The sequence below is a fragment of the Harpegnathos saltator genome, unplaced genomic scaffold, assembly GCF_003227715.2.
Source record: "Harpegnathos saltator strain DR-91 unplaced genomic scaffold, Hsal_v8.6 scaffold255, whole genome shotgun sequence".
Taxonomy (NCBI): domain Eukaryota; kingdom Metazoa; phylum Arthropoda; class Insecta; order Hymenoptera; family Formicidae; genus Harpegnathos; species Harpegnathos saltator.
Window position 1 is genome coordinate 1,214,774 of NW_020230045.1, and position 26,625 is coordinate 1,241,398.

At 43.3% G+C, this 26,625-nt stretch overlaps 1 protein-coding gene across 2 annotated transcripts; it reads left to right on the plus strand.

Annotated features, from left to right (window-relative positions):
• Positions 1 to 9,357: 9,357 nt before the first annotated feature.
• On the plus strand, positions 9,358 to 26,523 carry Hdc (histidine decarboxylase). 2 transcript variants are annotated; one of them, XM_011155639.2, is made up of 16 exons: positions 9,358 to 9,537; positions 14,429 to 14,461; positions 16,150 to 16,436; positions 17,973 to 18,230; positions 18,834 to 18,977; positions 19,993 to 20,059; positions 20,195 to 20,357; positions 21,027 to 21,097; positions 21,224 to 21,243; positions 21,476 to 21,574; positions 21,717 to 21,937; positions 22,284 to 22,393; positions 24,519 to 24,689; positions 24,896 to 24,972; positions 25,085 to 25,211; positions 25,471 to 26,523. In XM_011155639.2, exons 2-16 carry the CDS (start codon positions 14,434 to 14,436, stop codon positions 25,821 to 25,823), a joined length of 2,196 nt encoding a protein of 731 aa, XP_011153941.1. In that variant the 5' UTR covers positions 9,358 to 9,537; positions 14,429 to 14,433; the 3' UTR covers positions 25,824 to 26,523. The 2 variants fall into 2 exon arrangements, with proteins under 2 accessions (XP_011153941.1, XP_011153942.1); XM_011155640.3 differs by lacking the exon at positions 9,358 to 9,537 and adding an exon at positions 13,687 to 13,966 and having other exon boundaries at positions 25,471 to 25,823.
• Positions 26,524 to 26,625: the final 102 nt, after the last annotated feature.

Consider the following 26,625-nt stretch of genomic DNA (forward strand, 5'->3'; position numbering starts at 1 on the left):
AGCTTGCGGCGGGCGTACTTTGAATTTAACGCGCCTTATCGAGACGATACTTGAGGAGCGGCCTGCTTCAATTTGGAAAATACGGCAATGCACACAGCGGATTTTCTACGGTCGTTAGGGATTGGGATTTCAGTTAGCCGTAGCTTTGACAAATCGTCGTTGCGTTTGTTCACACGCAACGACGCAGACGCATCTTTGACCAAGCTTGTACTCTCGACACTTGGCATGGAAATTCGACGCGAGTCGTTTTATTAGCGACGATTAGGTAAATACGTCATGGCGTTGTTACCAACGAATTACTCCGAAGGAGGCTGCCCGTTAATGAATTACACGCTTGCCGTCAATTAACCGCACGAGGAACTGTAGCGGTATCAAAAGCGTGCACTGAGAAAAAGGATTAATTGTTTCGCGCGGATTCCTCTTACAGTCGCCGTCACGGATATCTCGCCGTGAGAAAGCATGATCGCAGAATTTAGCCATGTAATTCAGACTGATCAACGCGAAGAAAGATGCGTTTTTTTTCCTCTTCAATGGGGACGCGCATACATCGACTCGCACATACGACTTTACAGTTACGTCTTGCATTTTCCCCCTTGTTCATTGTCAACACCTCGGTTCCCGGATTTCTCCTTACATTCGTCTTACATCTCCTTTCAATTTAATCCGTTATGCATAATTAAAGGATACTGTTATCCGTTGAAAGATGTATCCATATGTAAAACACCGAGAGGAACCAAAGAACGTCATCCGTACACGCGTAGGAGGAACAGCTTACATTTATCGGTCCCGGTATAGAAATATTTTTCGCTCATCTTGATCGTGCAATAATTTAGTCATTAAAAATTCACACGCATCAACCTGGCGACATGCCTGGAAATCCTGCCTCAGACTCTTGCGAGTCGATGTACGCGCGTCCCCCATTGAAGAGGAAAAAAAAAACGCACCTTTCTTCGCGTTGATCAGCCTGAGTTACATGGCCAGATTCTGCGATCACGCTTTCTCACGAGCGAGATTCGCTCGTGTAGTTCGTTTGTTCTCGCGAAAGAAGGCGGCTCAAAAAGGTCTAGTCTTTAATCCGGCGGCGGGATATTCGGGCGAGAAAACGTCACGGGCCGGAGAGAGGAAGGCGGAGAAGGAGGTATTTCGCGTTGATAGCGAGGAGATAATCGAGATCTGCCGACCCACGAGATCGATTCGCCGTGTCTTTCGTACCCTTGAATGCACGATAATCTCCCGAGTGCGGGGAATCGCCCGGACCGAGCCCGTTGATCGTCCGCCGGCCGAACGTGAATATTCCGATGGTCGTTGACCTCGGGCCGGTCTTTGGCGCCGAACCCAAGGCTAGCCCGACTCTTGTAAAACGCTCGGTCGGCCACTGTGTGTATTTAGTTGTAGATTCCGCGTAGATCTCCGCCGCGCTTCTTTTTCCTGCTCTTCCTTTTGCGCCCGAGCCCGGCGAATTTTCTACCTGCGCGCGCGCGCACGCGCGTTTTTCATTTCTTCGCCAACTTCGCCCATGTGCGAGCTGCGCGCGCACACGGGGGCTTCAGGTGTCACGCTAACACCGATCGATTTCCGATACCGTCGCTGTCGTTATCGATCGCGCGTGCGTTCGCAAGCTCACCCTCGACGGGCAGCCTCGAAAGCTCGAGGCTGCCCGTCGAGTCGGCGTCGCCGCCGACGGACGTATCCTGCCGAAACATCGAAGATATCGCGAGGGAAATTCGCGAGTAAAATTAATGTAAGCTCTTGAGCGCGACGAAGGGCAATCGCGAGCGAACGCATGGAAGGAGCACTTTCGTGAGGACTTGACGGCTTCTTTGTTCCAGCGAGATTCGCACGTGGGCTCGCGAGAGTCTCTTTCGCGTTGGCGAACAAGCGGCTTTTGATTCCCCCCTCCCCTCCGCTCTCTTTCTTTCTCTCTCACTCTCTCTCTCTCTCTCTCTCTCTTTCTCTCGCGTTTTTCAGAGCGACCGACGTCGATGTTACCGGAAACGGCGATCGATTCGAGCCGCGCGCAACCCCGCGGTAGCGAGCTGGCGGCGCGCTATTGGCGGATCTAGCCGCGGGAAAGCTCCGCCGCGCCACTCGCTCGCGAAGGTGAAGGTCTCTTCTGCTGTTCGGTTCCGCTCTCTCGATTGCCGGCCTGCCGCGCGCTGGCATTCTCCTCTCGACCCTTGCTGGTCGCGCGACAATGAGCAAGGATCACGTGACGTAATGAGCCGGCGTGTTTACAAGACGTAATGCGTAAACACCGCGCGTCGGATACTGACTCGGTGGGTTAAATTGCGTTAAACGCGTCCTGCGCGAGAACGTATTTCGCCAAGAGCGCGCGATGGCGCGCGGTCGCGCTCAACGCCAGCTCGACGCCAGGGAATCGCTCGCGAATTTTCGTTTCAGCGTCCGCTTGAATTACGAAGCCCGATTACTGTGGGAATTTAAAGAGAGAGAGAGAGAGAGAGAGAGAGAGAACGCGAGTACGCGCGCGAAAGCTCTCGCTCGTCCTGGCGTCCTTTTCGCGCGACGGGGCGCGCCCGCGCCGCGCCGCGCCGCCTGCAATTTCGTCGCGCGGAAGAACGCTCGCCTGGACTTTTTCGCGCGAAAGCACAGGGAGTCCGTTTCGACCTCGAGGCCGAACGTTTCTCGTTCAGATAAGCCAGCAGGAGCGGCACATCGCTAAACCGGACGCTCGCTCGCGCGTGCGCGCGAAACCACTGTTGGCCGCGCGAGTAGGCGTGCGGGAGAGCGAAGAGATACCAAACGGCGAGCCGCAGCGGCGGCGCGCCGCGCCGCGCGCTCACGGATGCCGCGCGAGCGAACGAGCGGCTCGCAACGGTAAAACGTAACCGTTGTGCCCCCGACTGCGAAAATTGCGACGCTAGGGGCAGAGGGGCCGGCGAGAGGGGGGCTCGGCCACGCGTAGGAGGGGCAGGGGGGTTCGGCGATGTAACACATAGCGGTACAGCATCCCCACCGTCGGCGGTGAAATCATCCTCGAGGTTCACGGACAGTCGTAATTCGTGGCTATCGCGCGTACGGAGCTCGTTTTTTAATTTTCCGTGGGATACCGTGACCGATAGCTCGGGAAGCGGTATTTTATGATAATATCTGGCACCGGCGGAGCACGGCTCGGCAGCAACAACAATCTGTTTATTTCTCAAGCTACAGCTAGCCGCCGTCGCCTACGTAAGGATTCGGGTTGTTAGCGAGGCTTCGTCTCGTCCTTTCGGCGAGAAATTAAAAATGCGGAATGTCTTGAAAATGCGGGAAGCGGGGGAGGGGGGGAGTGGGAGGCTTCTATTAAGAGCGTAAGGACAGTTTTCCCGAAAGCGCGTCCGAGTGCCCGGGAGGAATGTGATAAGAAATTTCTCGACGTATTTTGAGGCCGTTTGCGAAAAATTTTAATTACTGCAGTAATTTGTGACGACGAAATTAATTTCTGTCCGAAAGGGAAAATCATATTCGCGTTTAAACACGAAAGCGGAAAGTATTCAAGCGATATTCCGGCGGCGAGTTGTGTCAACTTCCTGGTTTTATCGCTGTGTCGAATCTTGCGAGGAATTTCGCACTTGAAAGAGATTTTAATTGTCATCATCGTTAAATCAGCCACTGAAATCCTGATGAAATATTTCTTGGAGGAAAAGCGGTTGTCGATGGCTTATTGCACGGACGTGTACGAAACATCCCGCAGAATGCCGTTTATTACAGTCGTCAACTTTAATCATCAAATCTGATACGTCGCGTTGCTATGCGAAATAGAAAATCTCGCAGTCAATTATATCTCAAGCGAAACGTGAAATCGGCGTAAACTCGTGTCGTTTTGGTTGTCGCGCGAGGAGGACATCGTCGCTCTTCTTTCAGTGGCACAGGTGCTTAAAGTCGCGGTAACATCTCGACACTCGGGAGAAAAGAACCTTCGACGGATTGATCGCGCCGTCGACAAGCAGCAAGCTCGACATACAGCCGTAGAGAAGAAATCATAAAGTTACTGTTATAGCGGTATCCTTACTGTTTCTCGCGCGTATTATCACTCTGATAAGCTTATAAGCTGGTATCCACTCGCCAATTTATATTCCAGTGCTATCGGGCAGACTTCTTTCGTTTCTTCCTGCCAGAACACGACGGAAGAAATCCGATTGCCCGACGATGTTTTACCGAACGTCAAGTGTGTCAGTTGTGAACGTCAAGTGAGCCGAATATTTAAATCCTCCTGCTTAACGAAGCGACGCAGCGTGATTGATTCTACGGAGGGATAAATTCCATGTCGGGTGAATCAAAGACGCAGTTATACATCTTTTCCCAGAATAAATTCCAAATAGAGTCCAAAGTTGCTCCCTCTGTGTACTTTGTACGTTCGATAAAGCAACTGGAAGATTAGATGAGAACGGAAGTTAATGGAATTGCCCGATTGAATACCTTGGCATTATTTTTCATAGATTTTCTCTCTAGCTCGTATGACGTGCTTGTGCGACTGATATTTTATAATAATATATCTTTGTATATATCTTTGTATATATGTTATTGTTATTCAGCGGATATGGCACATATTTCCAGTCAAAGATTTACTTTAACAACACAAGTGCGGGGAGGTCAAAAAATACAGCGGCTGAAAGAGAAGAAGAATACGAGACGGAAGTATCAATAATATTCCGTTATGAAAGGGATTAGTATAACAATGACACGAAATTTCTCAAAAAAGGCAGAATCGTAGTATTTTCAAGATCAAGATTTCTCTCAATCTATCGGTGTACATAGTAGTAAGTTCGTTGTCATCGTCGTCGTCATCCTCGAGGTTCACGGCCGGTCATTCGGTATCTCTATCGGTGGTAGACGTTTACGATTTTCTCGTCCGTTCACGGCTTTACTTTCGACACTTCAGCATTTCCAAAAGGTAACGTTCGTTCCACGATACAGAAAGAAGAAAACCTTTATTCGTACCCTTGGGTCGTCATCTTTCTTGTATCAATTCGGCGAGACGGTGCAAACCGATGCCGATTATAAAATCGCGCGTTATAAATGTCAGTGATGGAATCACAGAATTACTGTGACAATAAGAAAACGTTCGGTGTGAAATTATGGCGATAGAAGCTCGTAAAGGTAATATTTAACACGCGGAGCTTTGTTTTATCTCGACGCATTCTTTCCATTCCGTGCATCTAATTCTACCCTACATTCCTGCTTGTCATTTGTGCTTCCCTCATATTCCTTTATTTCATCTCATCCTTTTGTGTAGAAAGTATTCATTCGTATTCACTTTGTCCTTGCGGATTCACGACTCTTCTTTTCGCGACATTGATAGAATAAGTCACGATGACTCGCGGCGGTATTTCAGATTCCTGCGGCCAGATAGCGATATGGACGACACTCGTGTTTGCGGGAATGAGTAATTCGAGGTTTCGGAAGGAGCGATGTACACTGACCATACATTTTCGCGTACGTTGTCCTCCGCGAGGTTCACGGTCGGTCATTTGTTCGCCGTTCGTTCGACATTGCGGAGCGCGCCACCTCCGCGCGGAATGAAGCTCGAGCTTTCCAAATTCCGCGTGCTTCCCCTCACGTTTGACTTTTATATTTCTCTTGGCTTCTACAACCATACCGAGGATCCTTCCTGATGCGATTACCCGATAGCAAAAGGCAGCAAGATACGTCGAGCAGTGACCTAATCGAGAGACTTGCGCGTTATTATGCGCCCTGTAATTTCGGTCGCGACCGAACGCAACATCATCGTCGGCCTGTTCGATTCTTCGAATCCGTCGAGAATTATGTCCCGAACGGGACGCACGCCGATACGCTGAGACAGGAGGAACCGGTAAGGGGCAGGTGAGGAGAGGAGAGAGGAGAGGAGACGCGAAGAGAAAAGAAGAGAAGAAAAGAGAAGAGGAGAGACGCCGAGACGCCCACGGCGATGAACGGTACATCGCACCCGCTCGTAACGCCTCGTACGGCAGCTGTAAGTACGAGCAAGTTGTACGCGCGGCTCAGGTAATCAGCTCGTCCATAAATATGTAAATTTCCTAACGCCTTGTGCTCGCGCGCGCATGATGCGCGCTTCGTTCCTCGCGAAGCCTCTTCGAGACACGCGCGTGCAGGACGCCCGCCGCAGGTTCTCTATTCCTTTCATTCATAAAGCATGTTCGCAGTAAAACTGCGCTGTGACTTCGAAAAGGCCAATTTTCTGTTGTCTTGTATCTACGCACCGGACCAGGGATGTTCTTTCTCTCGTTGGCAAAGCCTTTTAGATCCGCTTTTCATAGTTTTCGCATCGCTTCCGCTCAGCGAGTTTCTCAAGTGTAACGTCAAATTTTACATTTTTGAGAGAAAATTCAGGTCACGAGGAGAACATGAAGTAACTTTAAAAATTGTCATATTATGTCATAAAGTAATAATATATCATGATAGTATAACATAAATATATAAAATATAAAATATATGAAATATAAAATATAACCTCTATATCATGTATGAATAATATATTTTTTTATATCGTACATTGCATCATATAATTTATGTTACTGTATACCATCATAACATATAATACATTATATTTTATCATATATTATTGTAAATCATAAATTTGAAAATGCTTATTAAAAATAAAAAGTAGTTCTGCAATAAAGTTATGTATTATCATCCGGCCAAAGTTCTTTCACTTAATACAAAAGTTCGTCCAACTGCCGTTTGTTAATCAATGCTTTACGTGTAGATCAATCGAAAATCTTCGTGAAAATTAGATGTTTATTTTTACGTGAGAATTTATTTAAAAATTATAAAACCTTTTTCATAAACGACTTGGGTATTGGAGAAAGAACCTTTCGTAGTAGACGCGCCATCGACGAGCAACGAATGAAAGATCCGAGTGTGTTCGGCGAAGAGAAGGTAACAGCACGATTATCCGCCGCCGTGCTCGTACGTTCTATTTTATCGACATTGGGGAGAGTAAATGTGAATTTTATTATTTGATGTTACAACACATTGTACATTAATTTTTAGAAACATGACCACATAAAGATAGCTTTGATACTTCTTCTTCTCCCATTTTAATTATTTTCCGCTATTTAAAATATATGTAAAATATATCGTCGATAATTGTTTAAAATTTATGCAAAATGGGGGGGGGGCGGTTGAAATCGATATGATTTAGTTAAATTTTTAATGCTGCTTTACCGCGATTAGGAATCTCAGTTCTATCATATGTTACAATCCAATTAACTAATAATATCTCATTAATATAGTAATGAGATATATCAGGTAGCATTTATTAAATATCGATAGTGTAACGTAAAGATTCGTCAGATAGACGAATAGATAACCTACTATCGTGTTACTATCGTGTTACTATCGTGTAATTTTATTGAGAAATTTGAACGATAACGATAAATTTTATAAACTATTTAAATTAATTATTAATTATCAGTATTGATTATGCGACTCGTTCTAAATGTTTTTTCGAAGATGGAATTTTTTTATGAGACGATTAATATAATATATTGCAATTTTTAATTCAATCAATTAATTGACTCTTAATGGTTTTTGCTTTTTCTCGATGTTCATTTTTAAGAAAAAAAAAAGAAAAAACTTAATTAACGGCAAATATTAAGAAGCGTACGTAAATATGGAAATTAATTTTACGCTGTTATCGTATATCTTTTCTTCCACCGGTAAATTTATAACGTCATAAGAAACGTTATATTATTATATCGTGCAACAAAGATAAATATAGCAGCATGTTAATCCGCTAACTGTGTGTATCGTGTGTACTAACGTGTGGTCTTAACCCTTTGACTACGGATCACTTGGGGGCAAGGAGCTCATCTTTACCGTGTACCTTCGCGTGTTACGATGCTATTTATAGATTACATAAAATCGGATTTGTGAAAAAATATAGCGAGCGTAGATTGCCGAGAGTTTATAGGCGTCGATGGAGCTCAGCGAGCGATTACCGCTAAAAGTTTATAGCTACTGATAGTACACGGTGAATATCTTGTCGAGCGTCTATAAGTGCCGATAACAATTAAATGGTCGAATAAAAAACCAGTATCTTCATTTTTGTTTTTCGAAAAGAAATTTGATTTGTGTTTTATTTCTGAACAAAAGGAAGATAACGCTTTTTTTCGAAGAAAATGTCAACGTTGCTTTCATCACAAGATAAAAGGTAAAAATTATGGAAACCCTGAAAAATCTCGGAAAATATAAATGTTACAGAAAGGTGTTCCGAATAAAAGTTATAGGGTTTAAAAAGATCTATTTGCTGATGTTATCAGTTTGACTTTGGATAGCGCCGCTAGAGTCAGGACAAGATTAAGTGGAACTTTATTAAACTTCCAATTTGACTTCCAATTTTTTACTACGTATTCTTATAGCCTTTGTTGAGACGTTTTCAGAACACTATTATAAAGTCTCTTTTGCTTAAGAATTTCTTGAGATATTTAAAAATTTGTCATGATACTTTTTATAACATAAAATATGATATATCTGCAAAGTAAAGGAAAAAAGAGGATTCGAATAAGACAAGATCGAGGAAGGATCTGGCTATCTAAGGTAAGATCCGGAGGAGGATCCGGCTATCTAAAACGAGATCGAGCAAGGATCCGGCCATCTAAGGCGAGATTGCGGAAGAATCTATCTTTTCAAAGTTTCCACTATTCACAGTTTAATAATGTGTTAGTCGATTATAAAATCTTGAAAAAGCGTTCCTAATGCAATCTCTGGGAATAAGCGCAGCTTCATTAAGGATTCGACAATGTAGAATGTAGATCATCTACAATATGTGGTTTTGCTGTTTTACTTTAAAATATCTCAAAAATTTCTTAACCGAAAGAAGCTTTAGAAATTATAGTGTTTTGAAAATGCCTCAACAAGGGCTATAAGAGTATGTAATAAAAAAACTGGTGCCACATTTAAAAAATTCCTTGAATTTGTTCTGACCTTGACGACGTCATTCAAGATCAAGCTGATAAGAGCAGTAAATAAATCTTTTTAAGTCCTACAACTTTTACCGGAAATATTTTTCTGTTAAACTCATATTTTTCGAGACTTTTCAGGATTATCCATACTTTTTCCTCACCTTGTATATATGATTTTGCTGAAAAAAGTCTTAAGCCTTTAACATTGCTGAAAAAAGACCGCGCTTTTTATATTTCCAAATATTTACCGATATTCGCTCTACGTCATTCTTACAAAACTTTGTTCAGATTATGCAAACTGTCATTCCTCACGTAGTGGGTGTTCCCCCTCAACGGTGGATCGTGGTCATAGGACTCATCATCCTTCCACAGTTTCTCGTTACGCTTGCGCTATCAGAGGAATCGTGCGCGGAGCGCGCGGCTATATAAAAGCAGCCACTTGTTGAGCGGCGCGCATTCCGCCGATTCGCTTCCGCCGCGGATATTTCCTGCTGGACAACGAAAAAGGAAAACGAGTGTGACCATCCGGCAGGAGAGACCACGGCAGTATTTCTCGTCTCGTGTGACTTCAAGTCATCATATCCTCAACTTAATCCCTTACGATCTGAGCGATCGACGTGGGACTTCCTACCAGGTCAGCCGATCTCGCCTCGACACTCGAAATTCAAGCGTCAAAGAATAGAGGCTTTTGTAGTTTTATGTGCTTCCTTTTACACATGAATTGACAAGTTGCTCGTGAGAATGCTTTCGGATTTGTTACCAACACGTCGCGACACTCTGGAGATTAAAGTCCCGGTGTAGGTGATACAAAAAATAAAATAATACGTAAATGAGAAAGGTTCGCCGAAAGAAGTAATTTTGAGATGTAATTTTATTACGCACACATAAAGTTAATAATTGTTTCGTTGCGTCTTCTTTTTTCTTCTTTACTTCAAAAATTCTCGTTGCTTTTATCGTGATCGTTTAATCAAACGAGTGGCAAACGAACTCAAAAGACAACGGTGTGCGCGATATCTTTCTCGAATTGCTCACATTTTCGAAATTTTCGAGAGAAATCAATCCATGTTCGCGCGATTATTGCACAAGTGACACAATGTGATTTAATCTGTAGTGACATATTGCATTTATATCACGCCGCGGATCATATCGGCTCCTTACAATTATAGAATTCGTAAAATCATTTCCACGAGATCGACAATGTTAGATTGTTATGCAATCTATGCATAGTTGATGCGAAAAAGAACATCGTGATATTTCCAAACAAAGTCCAAACGGTCCGGTACGTCGTTATCACTTGAGACAGGCGAGCCACGTGTATCGCGTTAGTATTTAATTCGTTTCCATCAATCGTATCGATTAATTAATTAAAGCAAGAACGATCCAAAAATGTTAAAGTATTATATTTCCTCGTAATAACGTGAAAAAATTTAATACCTAAAGACGTTTCACAAAAGAGTAAAAAGATAAAGAAAGGCAGGAAGCGATTTAAATATTGGGGATTATTGACATTATGTCAATTAGATATATTTTCATTATACTCGTCGCAAATAACAGAGTAAAGAAGTAACCTTCTTGCATAACTTCGGTCACGACAAGTTTTTACTACTAAAATCTATATTTAAAAGTTATCACCGTTTAAAGATATATTTATTTTCAACTATAGAGGAAAACGTCGTCACAGCAGTGTTCATTTAATTTCTTTTAAATCGAAATGTATCAAATGCTCTCTGAAAGTTTAAAAGAGATATTAAAGCTACTTACTTCTAAATAAAATAGACACATATGTTACATAAAAAAAAGTATCTGACGTTCTTGATCGTACGTAATGTAAAGTAAATTATATATCGCAACATATCACGAAATGAATGACAATTGTAAGATATACGCGACATTTAAATGTTCGACGAGATGCAACTCGAAATGTCAGCGCAACTCTGCCGTTTCCGACTCTGGTCCCAATTAAAGTGATATTTATTATCGTTACAATTTCATCATGACAGTCATCGCTGAAAGATATTTAATCTTCTTTAGTTAATAATAATAATACTAATAATAATAATAATAATAATAATAATGATAATAAAAAGTAAAAAGAAATTAATTGTAAGGGAAAACTCGGTAAGAATATTTCATCCGATTTTGTGTGTGTGATAGATTTGATAACGCATTTATATAGTTTTGGCTTATTTTTGAACATCTTTATTAAATTGCGATATATAAGTAAGCGATAACATTAAAGTTAGCATTGAAAATATGACAGCTATTTGATACTTCTTCAGAGTAAATCTACGTGTTTAACATATTCATCATAATTCCTTTCTCAAATTTATTATGTATCGCCTTTAATTTGCAAGCGTCACTTTAACTTTGCTTAATTCACTAGAGATGATTTATATAAAGCGTAAACAGTTAACGGATAAAACTCCGTCTAGACCGCGGATTATTAGGTAGGACCGGTAGATTCAAGGAACATTAACAGAATCTCGGACAAAGAGGCTTGGCGACCGAAGCTATTATTCAAATATGTTAGCTATTGTTCGCGAGTCTAGGATTAGCATGTATTTTGACAACATATCGATATTCATGTCGCGAATAATGTGACGACTCATTGCCTTTAACTGGAGGCTCATCAGCATCGACGCGGACCAATGAGAAGACCGCGAAGACTATTCGAAAAGGGAGATTTAAGAGCAGCCACGAGAATTTCTACTGAGTGGTCACCTTTATCGCATTCCTTTCCCCGCATCGCGGTAGCTTCTGTTCTCGGCGATTTTTGCGACCAATTCTCCGTTTCGCTTACGGTTTAGCTTATCGTGAGGAGGCGGAAATCTAAAGATTCGACTAAGAAAGAATTTCCCGTGAAATATGTCAAGCGCTTCGAAAATATAATTACGAAGAAGAAAGACTCCGATTTTCACCTGCGCGATACGCAGTGTAATGCACTTCGCAGTTCAATGCAAATCGACGAAACTGGATTATTCGGTAATCAGCGGTGAGCGATTCGAGAATGTTACTGGTCTAACTGGTATTTGCTGGCATTTTCTTCGTTGAATCGCGAATCGCTGACGGAGAGTCCGCGAGCGGCCAGCGGCGGCAGTGGCGGCGGCGGCGGCGGCGGCGGCGGCGGCGGCGTCGCGGATAAATCCCTCGGCAAACCGCACGACGGCGATGAAAGCTACGGGAAATTACAAAAGTCGGAAGCGGAAACGGAGGAAGGACGAGCTTTTAATATCGCCGGGCGTCATTCTGGCTTCAGATCCTCGCGACTGCCTGTGACCGATTCGATTTTCCGTTTCGCGCTCGTCTCGCGATTCTTTCCGCCTTCGTGAGGACTTGCGACGACTTGTTCGGTAAGTCACGATTCTAGTCTGTGGCGATCTGTGGCTGAGACAACGCATTTCTCAGCACTATACGAAACTCGCGAATACGTTCGTTCGCCCATTAGATTTCGTTTGATTTTGTTTGATTTGACGCAACGGGGAGACGGAAGAATTTTCTTAGAAAGACGAGGAGAGAGAGAGAGAGAGAGAGAGAGAGAGAGGAACTGGAGAAATTACGTCTTGTTTCTCTCGTCATTGGAAGTCGCCGTACAAACTGAGCAAAGTTACGTTTCATCACGTCAAATTGCGTGGATCGATTGGTCCCTTCGTACGATTCAGTTTACGTGCATTATTAATTGTTGGAACCCGATTACCCAACACTTGACCAAAGATATCTATTTGTTTGCAAGGGGATTGACATTTTATGGCCATTTTTAGAAATCTCAAGAGGAGATAAGATTTATTTTTTTAAATTTATTCAATTTATTTTTAATAAAGTATATTTTCTTAAATTTTTTCCTTGATATTTTCCCTACAGTATGATGTATCACGGGCTGAACCGTGGGCATGTAGACACGGCTCTCGGCACGTTTGATCATTTTATATTCGATTATGAATGTTCCAAGGTCGGACATTTCTTGAGTTTACTCACATCGCCGGCGATGCGTGACGACGTGAACACGAACGGATACATTGGATCCTTGCGCCGAGTAAGAGTGGGATTCTGTGTTTTCCGAAATGAGATTAGCCGCTACTTACGGACACGCGACATTCGCCCTTATCTCCATATTTCCTTCGCTTCGTATGTCTAGATGAGAACGTAAACCTTGAGAAATTATCGCGACTCTCAATAATGCACGAAGGAGGGAGGGAGGGAGGGAGGTTCAACGATAAATTTTTGCTTACGTCAATATAAAAGTATGTTACGTTTGCGCAAATGCATTTGAGCCAATAAGAAGTCAGCCCGCTGCTCGGAATTCTCCCGTTAAATGTATCTTGTTTTCACTTAACACTTTTGATGGCCATTGTCACGTGTACGTGACCACACTCCGTCAGCGATTATCGGCCCGCGCCACGTGCTTCCGCGAAACACGCGATCGTGCAAGAGCTGATATCAAGGGGACTTTATTGCGACAGAAATTGCTGATCTACCACGATGCATAAAGTTGTATAATACAAATCACGAGAAAAGAATACGAGCGTCTGCGTCAAGGAAAGGTATTAGAAATAGGCTCTATAGGCCGCCGCTCGGAATTCTCTCGCAATTTCGCATTCAAGCATTCCGACCGAACTCGGAACGAACGTTGCGGATAAGCGGTGTAATCGGGATCGAAGCTCGTCTTGAAAATCTCGTCACCGCGCGCTGGTGGAGGCGACCTGCTGACGACCGATCTGGTTCTAGGCCGTGACGGGATATCCTAACAAGCTCGACGGCCATGTGACGCGAGCGCCGATCGATGGTGAATCCGTAGAAATTAACGATGAACTCGCATCGCGAATTTGCGCGCTAGGTCAACGTCGTTCGCTCGCTCGCTCGCTCGCTCGCTCGCTCGCTCGCTCTCTCGTGATCGGCGCGTCAGCGCGGCTCCAGCGCGCTCAGAACCTCGTCGTGAGCGACGGATTCCCTTCGCCGTCGTCCTCTCCGTGAGCAAAAGGAATTTATACGCACCGCGTCCGGATCTCCCTGCGATCTCTCGGCGTCGACTCCTGACGACTCCTGAGTCGTCACATGCTACCGATCAGGTACGGCCAGTGAATCATCTTAAACACGCAGCTACGTCGAGCACTCACGTTCTAATTTGAATTACGTATTTTACATTTTTTTTTTCGTGCGCACCGCGCACGAGGAAAGCGCCCGTGGTGTTTACGTATTATGCGCGCCATTGTTTTCAAAGTGTGGTAATATCTTTTTCAAGAGATCGCATCGCATCTGACGTTTGACGATAGCAACTTTTTCCGGGAGGGAAGATTCTTTGTTTGCGCGCCGCTCGATCATTGGTTGTCAATCGATTGCGACAGAAAGACCTTCCCGCGACAGAAAGATTTCCCGCGAGCAAGGAGAATCGATATCCTGATAAAATATTGTTACGCGACTGTGCAGCGCAGCGCAGGCATCGTCTTGATGAAAATTTCGCGTGTGTTGGTGCGGCATAAAAATCATCAACTGCTAACAAGTGATAAACGTAATCACGTTTCTCGTTACAGGTAGGATGAATTTGGAGGAATATCGCAAACATGGTAAGCGAACGTATACATATATATATATATATATATATCTAAATATGATATCGCAAGCAATAAAATAGCGTGGCTAATTAGATTTACGCATTCGACCAAGTACTTTAAAGCGCGCTTTCGTCGCGCTCTGTAACTGTGTCTGAATACGAGACCTCGAGAATTTAATGTTCACGCGACAATAGTTTCAATGCCGGCGATTTTGTAATCGTGACGCAAGTGTACGTGCCAGTGCAAAACCGAGGTATCGGAGTGACGCGTTATCCGAATACGTCACGATAAAAATAAATCAGGCAATTCCGGGACAATGGTCGCGAGACGCCTGGAACGACGCCGATAAACAGGGATTACCGATAGAATTGGCAAAGCCTTCGTAGGTGCGATATTGTTTCCGATCAAGGCATCCCGATCAAGTTTACAATTTCAGTCACACGCGCGGCTTGGATTCGATCTCAATCCGTAGTCGGTCGTTCCGTCCCTTCGTTTCGGCGTGTAAGAATCGATTTGCCGGCAATATACCTGTCGTCTTGCATCACGACGTAATGATCATTCGTTTATCCATAATCGCGGCTGAGAGTTCTTTTTATTTGCCACGTTCTTTCTCCTTTGAGAAAGACACGCGTTTGCGGGAGCTGCTCTCCGGCGCGCGAGTAAATATCATAATAAAAGGGTAGTTTGAAGGGAACTGTTTGCCCTCCCCTCTGCGTGTAAGAAAGAAATACGTTCGGATAACGCGCTCTGTCGCGAAATATCGTGCAGAGAGAGAGAGAGAGAGAGAGAGAGAGAGAGAGAGAGAGAGATAGAAAGAGCGATTCCGCTTTCTAAACAACTGCAAGAAGGTGGCATCACGATATTGCGCGGAACAGAGAGCAGCCTTTGTAAAATCTCGTTCCTGCTTCAGAGCATGGAACAACCGTTCGATACTTCAAAGCATTCTTTTGTTTCTCGATTGCTTTCAATCACGGCGCTGACGAGTGCGCGAAATTTTGAGCGGAAGGGCTTCAGCAAACTTAATCCCTGCGATGTGTTTACCGGCGACTTTCAATTATATCGGGTTAGCGTTTCGCGACGTAAAGTACTGTGACGCTAAATGGATATCCCGATATGCAGTCAAGAAGGGAGAATGTTTCACGAACAATTTTTACAATCCGTCGTTTTTGCGAGTAATTAAAAAATTGACTTACCGCTTCGCCAAGGTTGAGAAAAATATTCACGGAATCGTCGCGTAAATATCCGCTACACCGACTTGCGAAGTATTAAACGCGTCCACCAATCAGAGTGCGCAAGATGCGCGGCTAGAAGAATCGCTTTGCTTGTATCGAAAAGTCAGTCGAAAAGTTCGCTTCGATTGTCCAGTAAAAGTCTAGCATTCGATTGCGTTCGATGAAAACAGATCAGTCAAACGCCGAATTAATCCGAACTGGTGATTGTACTGTAAAATTTCAAACAATTTTAATATAAATTCAATTCGTAATTATCTAATATAAAATTCGAGAAACGTAAAATTAATCGATTACTGTTAGCGATCGATCTGTTTCGAATGCGACAGAGAGTCGCAATCCGACCGGAAGATCGAACGAAACCTTCCGACTGGCGACGGAAACAGATTCGCGAGGGGGACACGCGCGAACTACGTGAACCATCATATAGTCGCTACACTCATCATATAACGTATGTGAACTATCGCGCAGGCAAAGAAATGGTGGATTACATCGCCGATTACCTGGGCAACATCCGTTCTCGGCGCGTGTACCCGGCGGTCTCGCCGGGGTACCTGAGGAACGTCCTACCGGCGTCGGCACCGGTGGACGGCGAGCCTTGGGAGGATATATTCGCCGACATCGAGAGATGCATCATGCCGGGTGTGACGCATTGGCAGAGCCCGCACATGCACGCCTATTTCCCGGCTCTGAATTCACCCGCCAGTCTGCTGGGCGACATGCTGGCCGACGCCATAAACTGTCTGGGCTTCACGTGGGTGAGCATGCAGCCGTCGCGCGGACGGCATTGTATTGGGTTGGCAACTAAGTGATTGCGGATTTTAAATAAGAATGAAAATTCAAAATTTTTAATTTGCTTTTTTAAATCTTTTTCAATGTATGTATGCGATACATTGAGCTTCTCTGCAATATCACGTGTTGTGCTATGACGATCTGAATCGATAATGGCCTTGATATGGGTCTCATCGACTTCAACTGGACGGTCAGATCGTTGAGCATTTTTCCATGAAAAATCACCAGAACGAAATCTGACAAACCAATTTTGACACTGCCTTTCTTTCAAGGCTTCATTCCCATACACGGCACATAACTTCTTGTGTGCTTGCGATGCGTTCTTGCCTTTTCGGAAATAATACAATAAAATATGTCTGAAGTGCACGTCTTGCTCTTCCATTTTTAAATTGGGATAAAAACAAAACTAAAGAACTAATCGATATAATTTTTGTACTAAATGAAAGGTAGAAGTCCAAACAATAAGAAAAAAATATAGGTTAGGTACTTTGAACACGTTAACGAAACAAAAGAAAGTGTAAAATCCATCTGTCGACAAAATCCGCAATTACTTACAACTTAGTTGCCAACCCAATATTTCGGTTTTTTCACATACGTCCCGACACGCTTAACGCACGCGCAAGAAAAACAGTGCCGTTAGTGTAACTGAATTGTCCGTCGCCTGCGAAGAACAGCCGAGCTCGAAACATGGGAAATTCGATTGCAAGAGCAGAGAGGTTCCTACGGCGGCTTTCTGATCAATCGGATCTGGCCACGAGCTGAACGATGAATTCGTCGAATGAGTTTCTTGGAAAATGTCATTTCTCATCGTGGAATTTGCGTCTGATTTTTGTACAATTACATAAGATTGTTTTTCCATGCATTTTGAACTGACCGTTACATCATGACTCAAATAATGTTACGATACCATTACATCATGGCACAAATAACGTTTGTACGATACTTGTCGGATTTTTCTGAATCTATGAAGCCGTTCATTAATACTCTCAGGTAACAATAAAGAGCAATTTTCATGAGATTAAACATCGCCTTGTGAGATTGCGGAATCGATATGCGAGTGAGGAATATTTCATCCGCATTATGACTCATGTAAAATTTCTGCCTTATTCACATGTTGTTTTTGTTATTATCGTTGCTTTATGTAACAGATGTTTACGTAACAGATATATTCAGGCGTGAAGAAGGCGTGAAGATAGGATCGGTTTGAATGCGATGTACCGAATCTGATGACGACTCCAGCATGAGAGGCATTGACGCGCGATCGAGATATAAATAAAGATCAATCGTGCGACATATTTTTTGTTCAATTCACGAGAAGACTCGTAGAAGTCATTTTCCACGGCACTAATGTCTTCCGATAATTCGCTGAATAACAGAGGCGACTTACTAAATCGATACTCGAAGAGACTCGAATTTTAGTGTCCTGAACCCGCAAAACCGCTTGGAGGAGTCGGTTTCGCCGGCAGAGCGCCATTTTGAATCCCACATTACCGTTTACACAGGCTTCCAGTCCCGCGTGCACCGAATTGGAGACGATCGTTATGAATTGGCTCGGCAAGATGATCGGTCTGCCCGAGGATTTCTTGCACCGACCGGGCGGCTCCGGCGGCGGTGGCGTTATTCAAACAACAGCGTCGGAAGCCACGCTGGTGTGTTTGCTCGCGGCCAGGACCAGGGCGATCAGGGATGTGCAAGAAAACGATCCGGAGCGCATGGCGACCGAGATCAACTCGCGGCTCGTCGCCTATTGCTCAGATCAGGTTCGTAGTCACTGCGGCGATTTTTTCTTCTCGCGAGAGAGTGCGAGCGCTCGTGATACTTCATTTAAATTCCATTCGAAAATATGCGACGGCTGGGAGCAATCAAACGGGAAAACAGAGAAGAAATAATTAACGTTGATAGGCGTTGGTGCGATAAATAATGCATATGTCGCGGCGAACGGAAACTTCCAGCTGGGGAACTCCCCGGAGAACTTTTTACAGCGCGCTTAGACGCTGGATAAACGCCGATAAATGGTGCGATATTTATTCGCACTGGGACTGGGACGAGTCTGCTTGAATATCAGAAGGTTTTCTCGCGAGTGTCCTGGGATGGGCGGTGGGACGAGGGAGATTAAGAAGCGCGTTTGTCTCATCTCACGATCTTGCGGAGGAGGAGACGTGTTGAAAAGTGTGCGTTGTAATTTCGGAATTGAAATTCTTGGAGAAATCGGGACGAAGTCGAAGAAACACCGAATCTCGAAGCGCGAGAGAAAGATCTTAACTCCGAAAATGTGTTTTCAATTTTAATATTCATTTTAATACTTCAACATCCTCGCCTGTGATTATGCGTTGCTTTTGTTATCGTCGTCATTTGCATAACAGGCACATTCAAGCGTGGAGAAGGCTGGACTCATAGGACTGGTTCGAATGCGATACATCGAGTCCGACGACGATTTAAGCATGAGGGGCGAGGCTTTACTCGAGGCATTGACTCGCGATCGAGCAGAGGGCCTTCTTCCCTTCTTCGTAAGTTTCGATTTACCTCATGTATTTTTCCCCGATACTTTTGCTTTATCTGCGCACAAATGATTTCTCGGCTACATTCAACGTTGGCCTCACGTTTGTGTGACCGAAATTGTCGTCTTTCTCATCAAACTGCTTTCGTAAGGAATATGGCTGCTTCTTACACATCTTTTCGCGGTCATTATTAATAATTCTCTTATATTGTCCATTTGTTAGGTTCGCAGCAGTACAGTTGTGTAGAGAATATGGTGGTTTTAATAACGTCATAGGGATTAAATCCACTATGGTGGTTACTAAGGGTGCCGCATAAGCCAGTGGTTCAAGTATACGCGTAGACCGACTAGTCCGCCAATTACAGACGTATTCCCTGCAAGTAGAAAGAGACGAAGCGGGTTCGGCGAGCCAAGTCGGATTGGCGTCGCGCTAGTTGGTCCCGCAGGAACTTTCTAGTCCGCTTTGTGGACTCTTGTTCGGAGCGAAACATTTTTATTTTTGATGTTTGTTAACGCGATCGCCAATTATGCGTTCCGGCAAGATTACATTGGATGTCGCGTTCAAAAACCGACTTTTTTTGGACGTAGTTAATTATGCGCAACTGTTATTTTGTCCGAAGGATTAGATCTTGTTCTCGGGAAGAGGCAAAGAAATTTAGTTTTCACGGACGATCATAGATAAATGATTGGTTATTATATCGAATACGATTTTGATATATCGTACTTAAAAATTCGCTGTATCATTCCCTCGAGTGGATTAAATTACACATTTGTCATTAAATATATATATATATATATAATTCAACTAAATATACGTGAATTGTTATGTTACATTAAACACAATTAATATTATTTCGTTAATAATTTTGAAAAATATATTTGGATTTACTGCAATGGATTTTGATTTCTTAGCCTTATACCGACGACGAAAAATGAAGCGATCGTTCGTCAATTAATTTAATTGTTTAAACAAAAACACTTTTCCCCCGGATAATGCATAGGACACGATCCTGTTATTTGTGCAGGTGTGTGCAACGCTAGGCACCACTGGTGCGTGTTCCTTCGATAATCTCAAAGAAATCGCACCGATATGTAAGTGTATAAAATTTATTACAAACCGGATGACCGAATATTATCGAGTTGCACTTTAACGTTAAGTAATTTTTTCTACGAACTTTTTTCGAAGCCTTGCGACAGCTCAAAAATATTTCGTGCCATTCCTCGCAGGTCAAAAGAACGGTTTATGGCTGCACATCGACGCGGCGTACGCAGGCAGTGCGTTCGTATGCCCCGAATTTCGCGGTTGGCTTCAAGGAGTGGAGCTCGCGGACTCCATCGCCTTCAATCCCAGCAAGTGGCTCATGGTCCATTTCGATTGCACAGCTATGTGGTACGAGCACAATGTCACGACAAAGTCATAAGTTACAAACAAGAATCGATAGCTTTCTCGATTATCTCAGCATGAACGACGATCGGTGTAATTAATATATCGCATTTCCTCGTGATTCTTGCTAAAATATAATAAACGGTTATAAATTAATCAGACGTGGCTGACTCTCTTTTGAATCGCGCGTCCGTCTCGTAAGCGAACAACTATTGTTCCACAATTTTCGTTTCATTGGCTGAACCGCGGACGCACAGCGGCCACCTTTTTCCGTTCCTTCCGCAATTTCCGCTTTAAAGGCCGTTCCAACGATTGAACGCGATTCCCAATCTTTCGGAATATTATTTGAATTGCTTTTAAAGTCGATAGCACCGAGTAAAATCTGATAAGTCAACGAGATCGCAAGATCGTGTCAATTGTAAAAAAATTGCACGGGGATAGTTTAAAATAAATATTCGAAGCAACTTTCCTCGAATAATTCTCGTTTCTGTAAATAACGCGCGCGAATTTGGTAAAACGCGCGGTGAGAAATGCAGCGGTAAAGCGATTCGGAAAATCAGCTTGAGAAGAGCACATTTCCTTGTGCTTATCGAACGATACGTAATGAAACATGTATAAATAACCGAAGAAGAGTTCGGGTATTAATTTCTTCTCCGCTCGCGCGGTCTGTTTCAGGGTGAAAAATAGCCAAGCGCTGCACAGGACCTTTAATGTAGATCCGCTGTACTTGAAGCATGAAAATTCAGGTAATCTTGCAATTTAATTTTTACCTCTGATAAAGAAATTAGTTTCTTCCTTACGAATATTGCGTTACTTATCGATGTATACAGGTGAAAATGCAATTTTGTTAAGAGACTTTTATTTCTGCACAGGTCTCGCGATCGATTATATGGTAAGCAGCAACGCCTTTTAACTGCGTCTTGCAATAACGTGTCGTAAGATAAAAAAGTAATTGGTCTGGAGTAAGATTTGCTCCAGAGTCTGGAGTAGAAGGATAAAATAATACAGTTTTTATAAGTATCCGTAAGATTTTTTAACAGATTTCTTTTCACGTTATGCAATTAAGTATTCAAATCGAATGTGATGTCCGTTCCGTAATAATCCCATCTCGATAATAATTTTAGCATTGGCAAATCCCGCTGTCTAAGAGATTCAGGGCGCTGAAACTGTGGTTCGTCATCAGAAATTACGGAATTACTGGTTTGCAAAAGCATATCCGTGAGGTAAGCGGCAAATTAGTCAGCCAAATTAGTCCGAGTCTATTTGACAACGAAAGAAAGAAAGGTCTGGGATATTAAACCGGACTTGATTGTTTTTCTATTCCTCGCACGACTAAAATATGCAATTCGAAACGTATGTTTGCAGGGCGTGAGACTAGCGCAAAAATTCGAAGCTCTGGTCTTGGCCGACGCACGCTTCGAAATCCCCGCAGCTCGGCACCTCGGCATGGTAGTTTTCCGTCTTCGAGGCGAGAATACTTTAACGGAGCGCTTGCTAAAGAAGCTTAATTCACGGGGTCGGCTTCATTGCGTGCCAGCCGCTTTGCATGGAAAATACGTCATTAGATTCACGGTTACTTCTACGAAGTACGTCTACCTGTCGACATTCATCTGGTCATATTTCTTTATCGCATTATAGATCTGCGCTCATAAATATTCTCGTAAATTAGATTTTAACGGAACATGCACGCGCGCGCGCGCTGAGAGACTATATTGCAATCACTCGGCAGGGCCGAGACGAAAATGTAGCTATTGAAAATTGATCGATTGTTGAACGATTGTCGCGATGATGGATTTAAATATGGCGGAGCTTTAGCTTCGAACTTTATTCGTCGTTCTTTTTACGACTGCAATTAGAACAACCGTGTTGCATGTTATTAGATTAGAAGTGTCGCAGCGCATTTATTGGATTTTGCAATCGTGCTTCTTCCAGCACGACGAACGAGGACATACTGAGGGATTGGGCGGAGATACGAAATATCGCGAGTGAGATGTTGGGTGATAGTTCCGGATCACCTGTACGGCCAAGAGTTCCCCTTGCAGGTAATAACGAGGCGGGACTCAGACAGCTTCAAACTGCTTGACAACTCATAATGACCTATAGAGACTTAAATTATTCTCTCCGGGAAAGACATCCATTTTAGACGAGATAAATTGCAGGTGGTACATGTAAACGTCAAGTCGTAAATCAGTCATCACGAAAATGTCAAATTTCATCGAGCCGACAAATTTCTCGCGCCATCTTTACTTCTATTTTGTATATATTAGTTTTATATATGCGTGACTAGCGATAAATTGAAATTATCTACGGGAATATCCGCGGAAATAGGTAATTGATAAAAATTAAATTGAAGACGTTCTCTCTCGTTTATGAAAAATACACAAAGCTAATGTTTTATTACTCGAGGAGGCAAAAATGTCCGATTCGCGTGAAATACACATTTTTGCTACGTATTAGGTGTACAACTTTGCTTCCGCCGTTTCCCTATAGATGGCTTTAGCGGTAAGTAGTGGTCGAAATAAATAGATCATAGACGTCATGCAATAAACTTGGGCATCTGTCAACATAACCCCATAGAAACACTAGTCGATTTGTGTCTGCATCATAAAGTTATTCTCGATTGAAAATGTCAGTTTACTAGCCAAATTCTCGTCATTTGCGGGAGGTTTTAATTTTCTGCTTAAATATGAAGAAATCTGCGGCTGCGGCTCATCGAATGCTCTCAAATACTTATGGCGAGGCCGCTATTAATGAAAGAACGTGTCGTGAGTGGTTGCAACGCTTCAAGAACGGTGATTTTCACGTCAAAGACCGGCGGTGGGAGAGAGAGAAGGTTTTCGAAGATGCACAATTGGAGGCATTACTTAATGAAAACTCGTGTCAAAGTCAAGAAGAATTGGCACGATCATTGGGAGTGACTCAACAAGCAATTTCAAAACGCCTCAAAGACATGGGAATGATTCAGAAGCAAGGAAATTGGGTGCTGTACCGAGTTGAAACCGAGAGATGTTGAACGGCGTTTGTTTGCTTGTGAACAGTTGCTTGAAAGGCAAAGACGGAAGGGATTTCTGCATTGTGACTGGGGACGAAAAATGGGTTCATTACGATAACCCCAGGCGCAGAAAATCATGGGCATGCTTCCACGTCGACGGCCAAACTGAATATTCACGGCTCCAAGGTCATGCTCTGTATTTCGTGGGACCAGCTCAGCGTAGTGTATTATGAGCTGTTAAAACCGACTGAAACAATCACAGGCGATCGTTATCGAACGCAATTAATGCGTTTGAGCCGAGCATTGACAGACAAACGGCCGCGATACAACGAGAGACACGATAAAGTGATTTTGTAGCATGACAATGCTCGACCCCCCCCCCATGTTGCGAAAGTGGTCAAGATATACTTGGAAACGTTGAAATGGGAAATCCTACCCCACCCGTTCTCCAGACGTTGCTCCTTCTGACTATCACTTGTTTCGATCAATGGCACACGGCCTGGTTGACCAGCACTTCCGGTCTTATGAAGAAGTAAGAAATTGAATTCGTGGATTCGTACGTTGCCCGAAAAATGGGAGAAAATAGTGGCCAGCGATGGACAATACTTTGAATCATAAATGTATAACCAGTTTTTTACAATAGCCTCGAATTTCGGAAGAGAAAACGGCGGAAGCAAAGTTGTACACCTAATACAATACACGCAATCGTATAAACATTTTTCAATTTATATCAATTAGCGAAAGACTTGCAATATTAATGGCACGTAAGAAAGAGAATTTCTTTTTTCTTACATTGTTTATTTACATTTTGATGCAAAGATAATAAGATTTGCCAGTTGCTAGTCTTTTTTGTTGAAATTTTATGTTTATGTCGAATTATTTTTCCGACGTAATATTATTGTTTTAAGTTGTTGGACATATTGATTCGTATTTATTATTTCTATTAAGTTATATTTGATGATGTTGTTAATAAATATTTCTCCCCCTTTTCCATGTTGCTTTTTATCCTTTTGTTATTACGCACACGTTATTATGCACTATTCGGAGGTGAGTTGCACAAACGATTCTATCCTACTGCCGAATTGGGGCATGTCGGAATAAACGTTCCACCCGCGATAATGTCGTCGCGTGTACTCTCAATAGTGGCATGTAAAAGCGATTTCGGCGGTTCGCAGATACGCGACAGAAGAACGAAAATTTCGGATCGAGCTTGCTACTGGCAAATTCGCCGATGTCGCCGAAAATCGTGAACGGCAGTTTCGCCGCTATTTACGACGCGGCCGAGGTGTTCGAGGAGTGCATGAAAACTTTTGGGAAAATTCATCTCGAGGCGAGAGACAGCCCGGGTGAGTGGTGCTGTAGAGTAGATCTGTTGGTATTATACAGAAACGTTAGATAAATATTCGTCGAGTAGAGCTAGCGTATTCAGTAGGTTCCCGAATGCGTCTTCGTTCAGTGTTCAACTCCTAAGGCGGAGGAGAGCGAAAAGTTTACTCGCACGACTATCTCTGCGATTAACATGCCGACTCACGTGTCGCCTGTGTTATTTCAGCCATGCGTCGTCGCATTCGCGGTATACTAATGTCGGGCAAGCAATTCTCTTTGGACTCTCGTATGGATCTCGTTCAGGTACGCCCCAAAAATCGCCCGCCCTTCCGATATTTGCCATTTACTTTAGCTTTATTCGCGCAACGTGAGAATATTACACTCAACGATATGTAACTGTATATATTTCTCTTAGGGATACGTTTGTAGCCGTCCACTGTCGGACCCCCCTTCCGAGTTACCGTTAATGAAGGAGGATGAAGATTACGCCGGGACGTATGAGTCAACGTCCGACATTGATAAAACGGATGATTTCGATAACGGTGCGTATGCACCTGTTCGTTCACCTCAGTCAGATTTGACGTTGTCCCGTGCAAAGGAAAGTTAAGTAATTTTTGTCATCTCCTGATTTGCAATTTTTCGCCAATGTTCTGGCAGTGGAACATTACACGTGCGTGTCGACATCTTCCGTTCAAAATTGAACGAAACTTTTTGTCCGTCCTGATAGATTAAGAAAAAGAAAAATAATTGGATAAGCGAAATAAGTGGGATGTAATGCGAAGTGAAACACGATTATTACAGACGAGTCGTTTGCTCATGAGAATCTGGAGGAGTCTGACAACTCCGAAGCTATCAAGAGGAAGCCATCCATTTCGAAGACTGGCGCTACTAGTTACTCAGTGGTGAACGGATCGATCGTCAATGTGGACGTCAATGCGGAAAACAACAGCGACAACGCGATAGCCATCGCTGCTGCCGACATAGGCATCCCCAGAAGCGAAACTATAGCCGCTATTGGCCATCGGCCTTATACGGGCGATCTGGATTTCATTCGGATTTCCAAGGAGAATTCGATGAAATGCAGGGAGAAGGAAGGGCAGGACGACAATGGGGAATTTTGTCGAAAGTGCGGTCACTACTCTAAACGTCAGTAATAATGAGCACCGCGTGTACGCTCCTCATACATTGACCGTACTCGATGGATCGTCACTTTCACACTCGTGAGAATCCGATGATCCGAAATAATAGTTTTCGCGATTAGACGTTGGTTCGCATATTAACCGCGAATTATAAAATAAATGCGTATGCTTCGTTACGTTGCCTCGCCCTGGACGATTCCTTCGAGAGAGGTCGCGGATAATGAGGAATCGTAGGGAACAGAGTAACTTTCTCTCGCAGGAATCTTTCAGTCGACCTCAAGGAACGTCTACGACAATGCTTCTCTCAATCATTCTCGATTGACGATTGAATGTTCTTAAGCAAACGAAGAAGTTGACGAAAAGATCTCACATGCAAGTAGATGCATATAGTTTTATTATGTTGGTGATGTTAATTTTATTTTATCGTGTATAATTGAACTTTTTATTCCTAAAGTTACTACGCATATAGTTATAGAAATTAGAACGTTGACTTTTAGCGCGAATATATATATATATATATATAAAAAGAAAATATGTAAGGAGCGATGCCTGAGAAAGTAATTGATACGTTCATAAGTGATTGTTTCGTTTTCAACGTTCTCGCACGATCTCCGTTATTCGTTGGAAACATGTAGTGGTCGCCATGACGGAGGCGTAGAATGCAACATTTGCAGCAAACGTATAAAATCGAATAAATGCACAACATGACAAAATACTTGGCTGTGTGTTTCAATTATCTTGTACCATCCCGCATATGCTTTGAAATCTTGCACAATGTGAATATATCGCATACATCCTATACGAATGTAAGAATTTT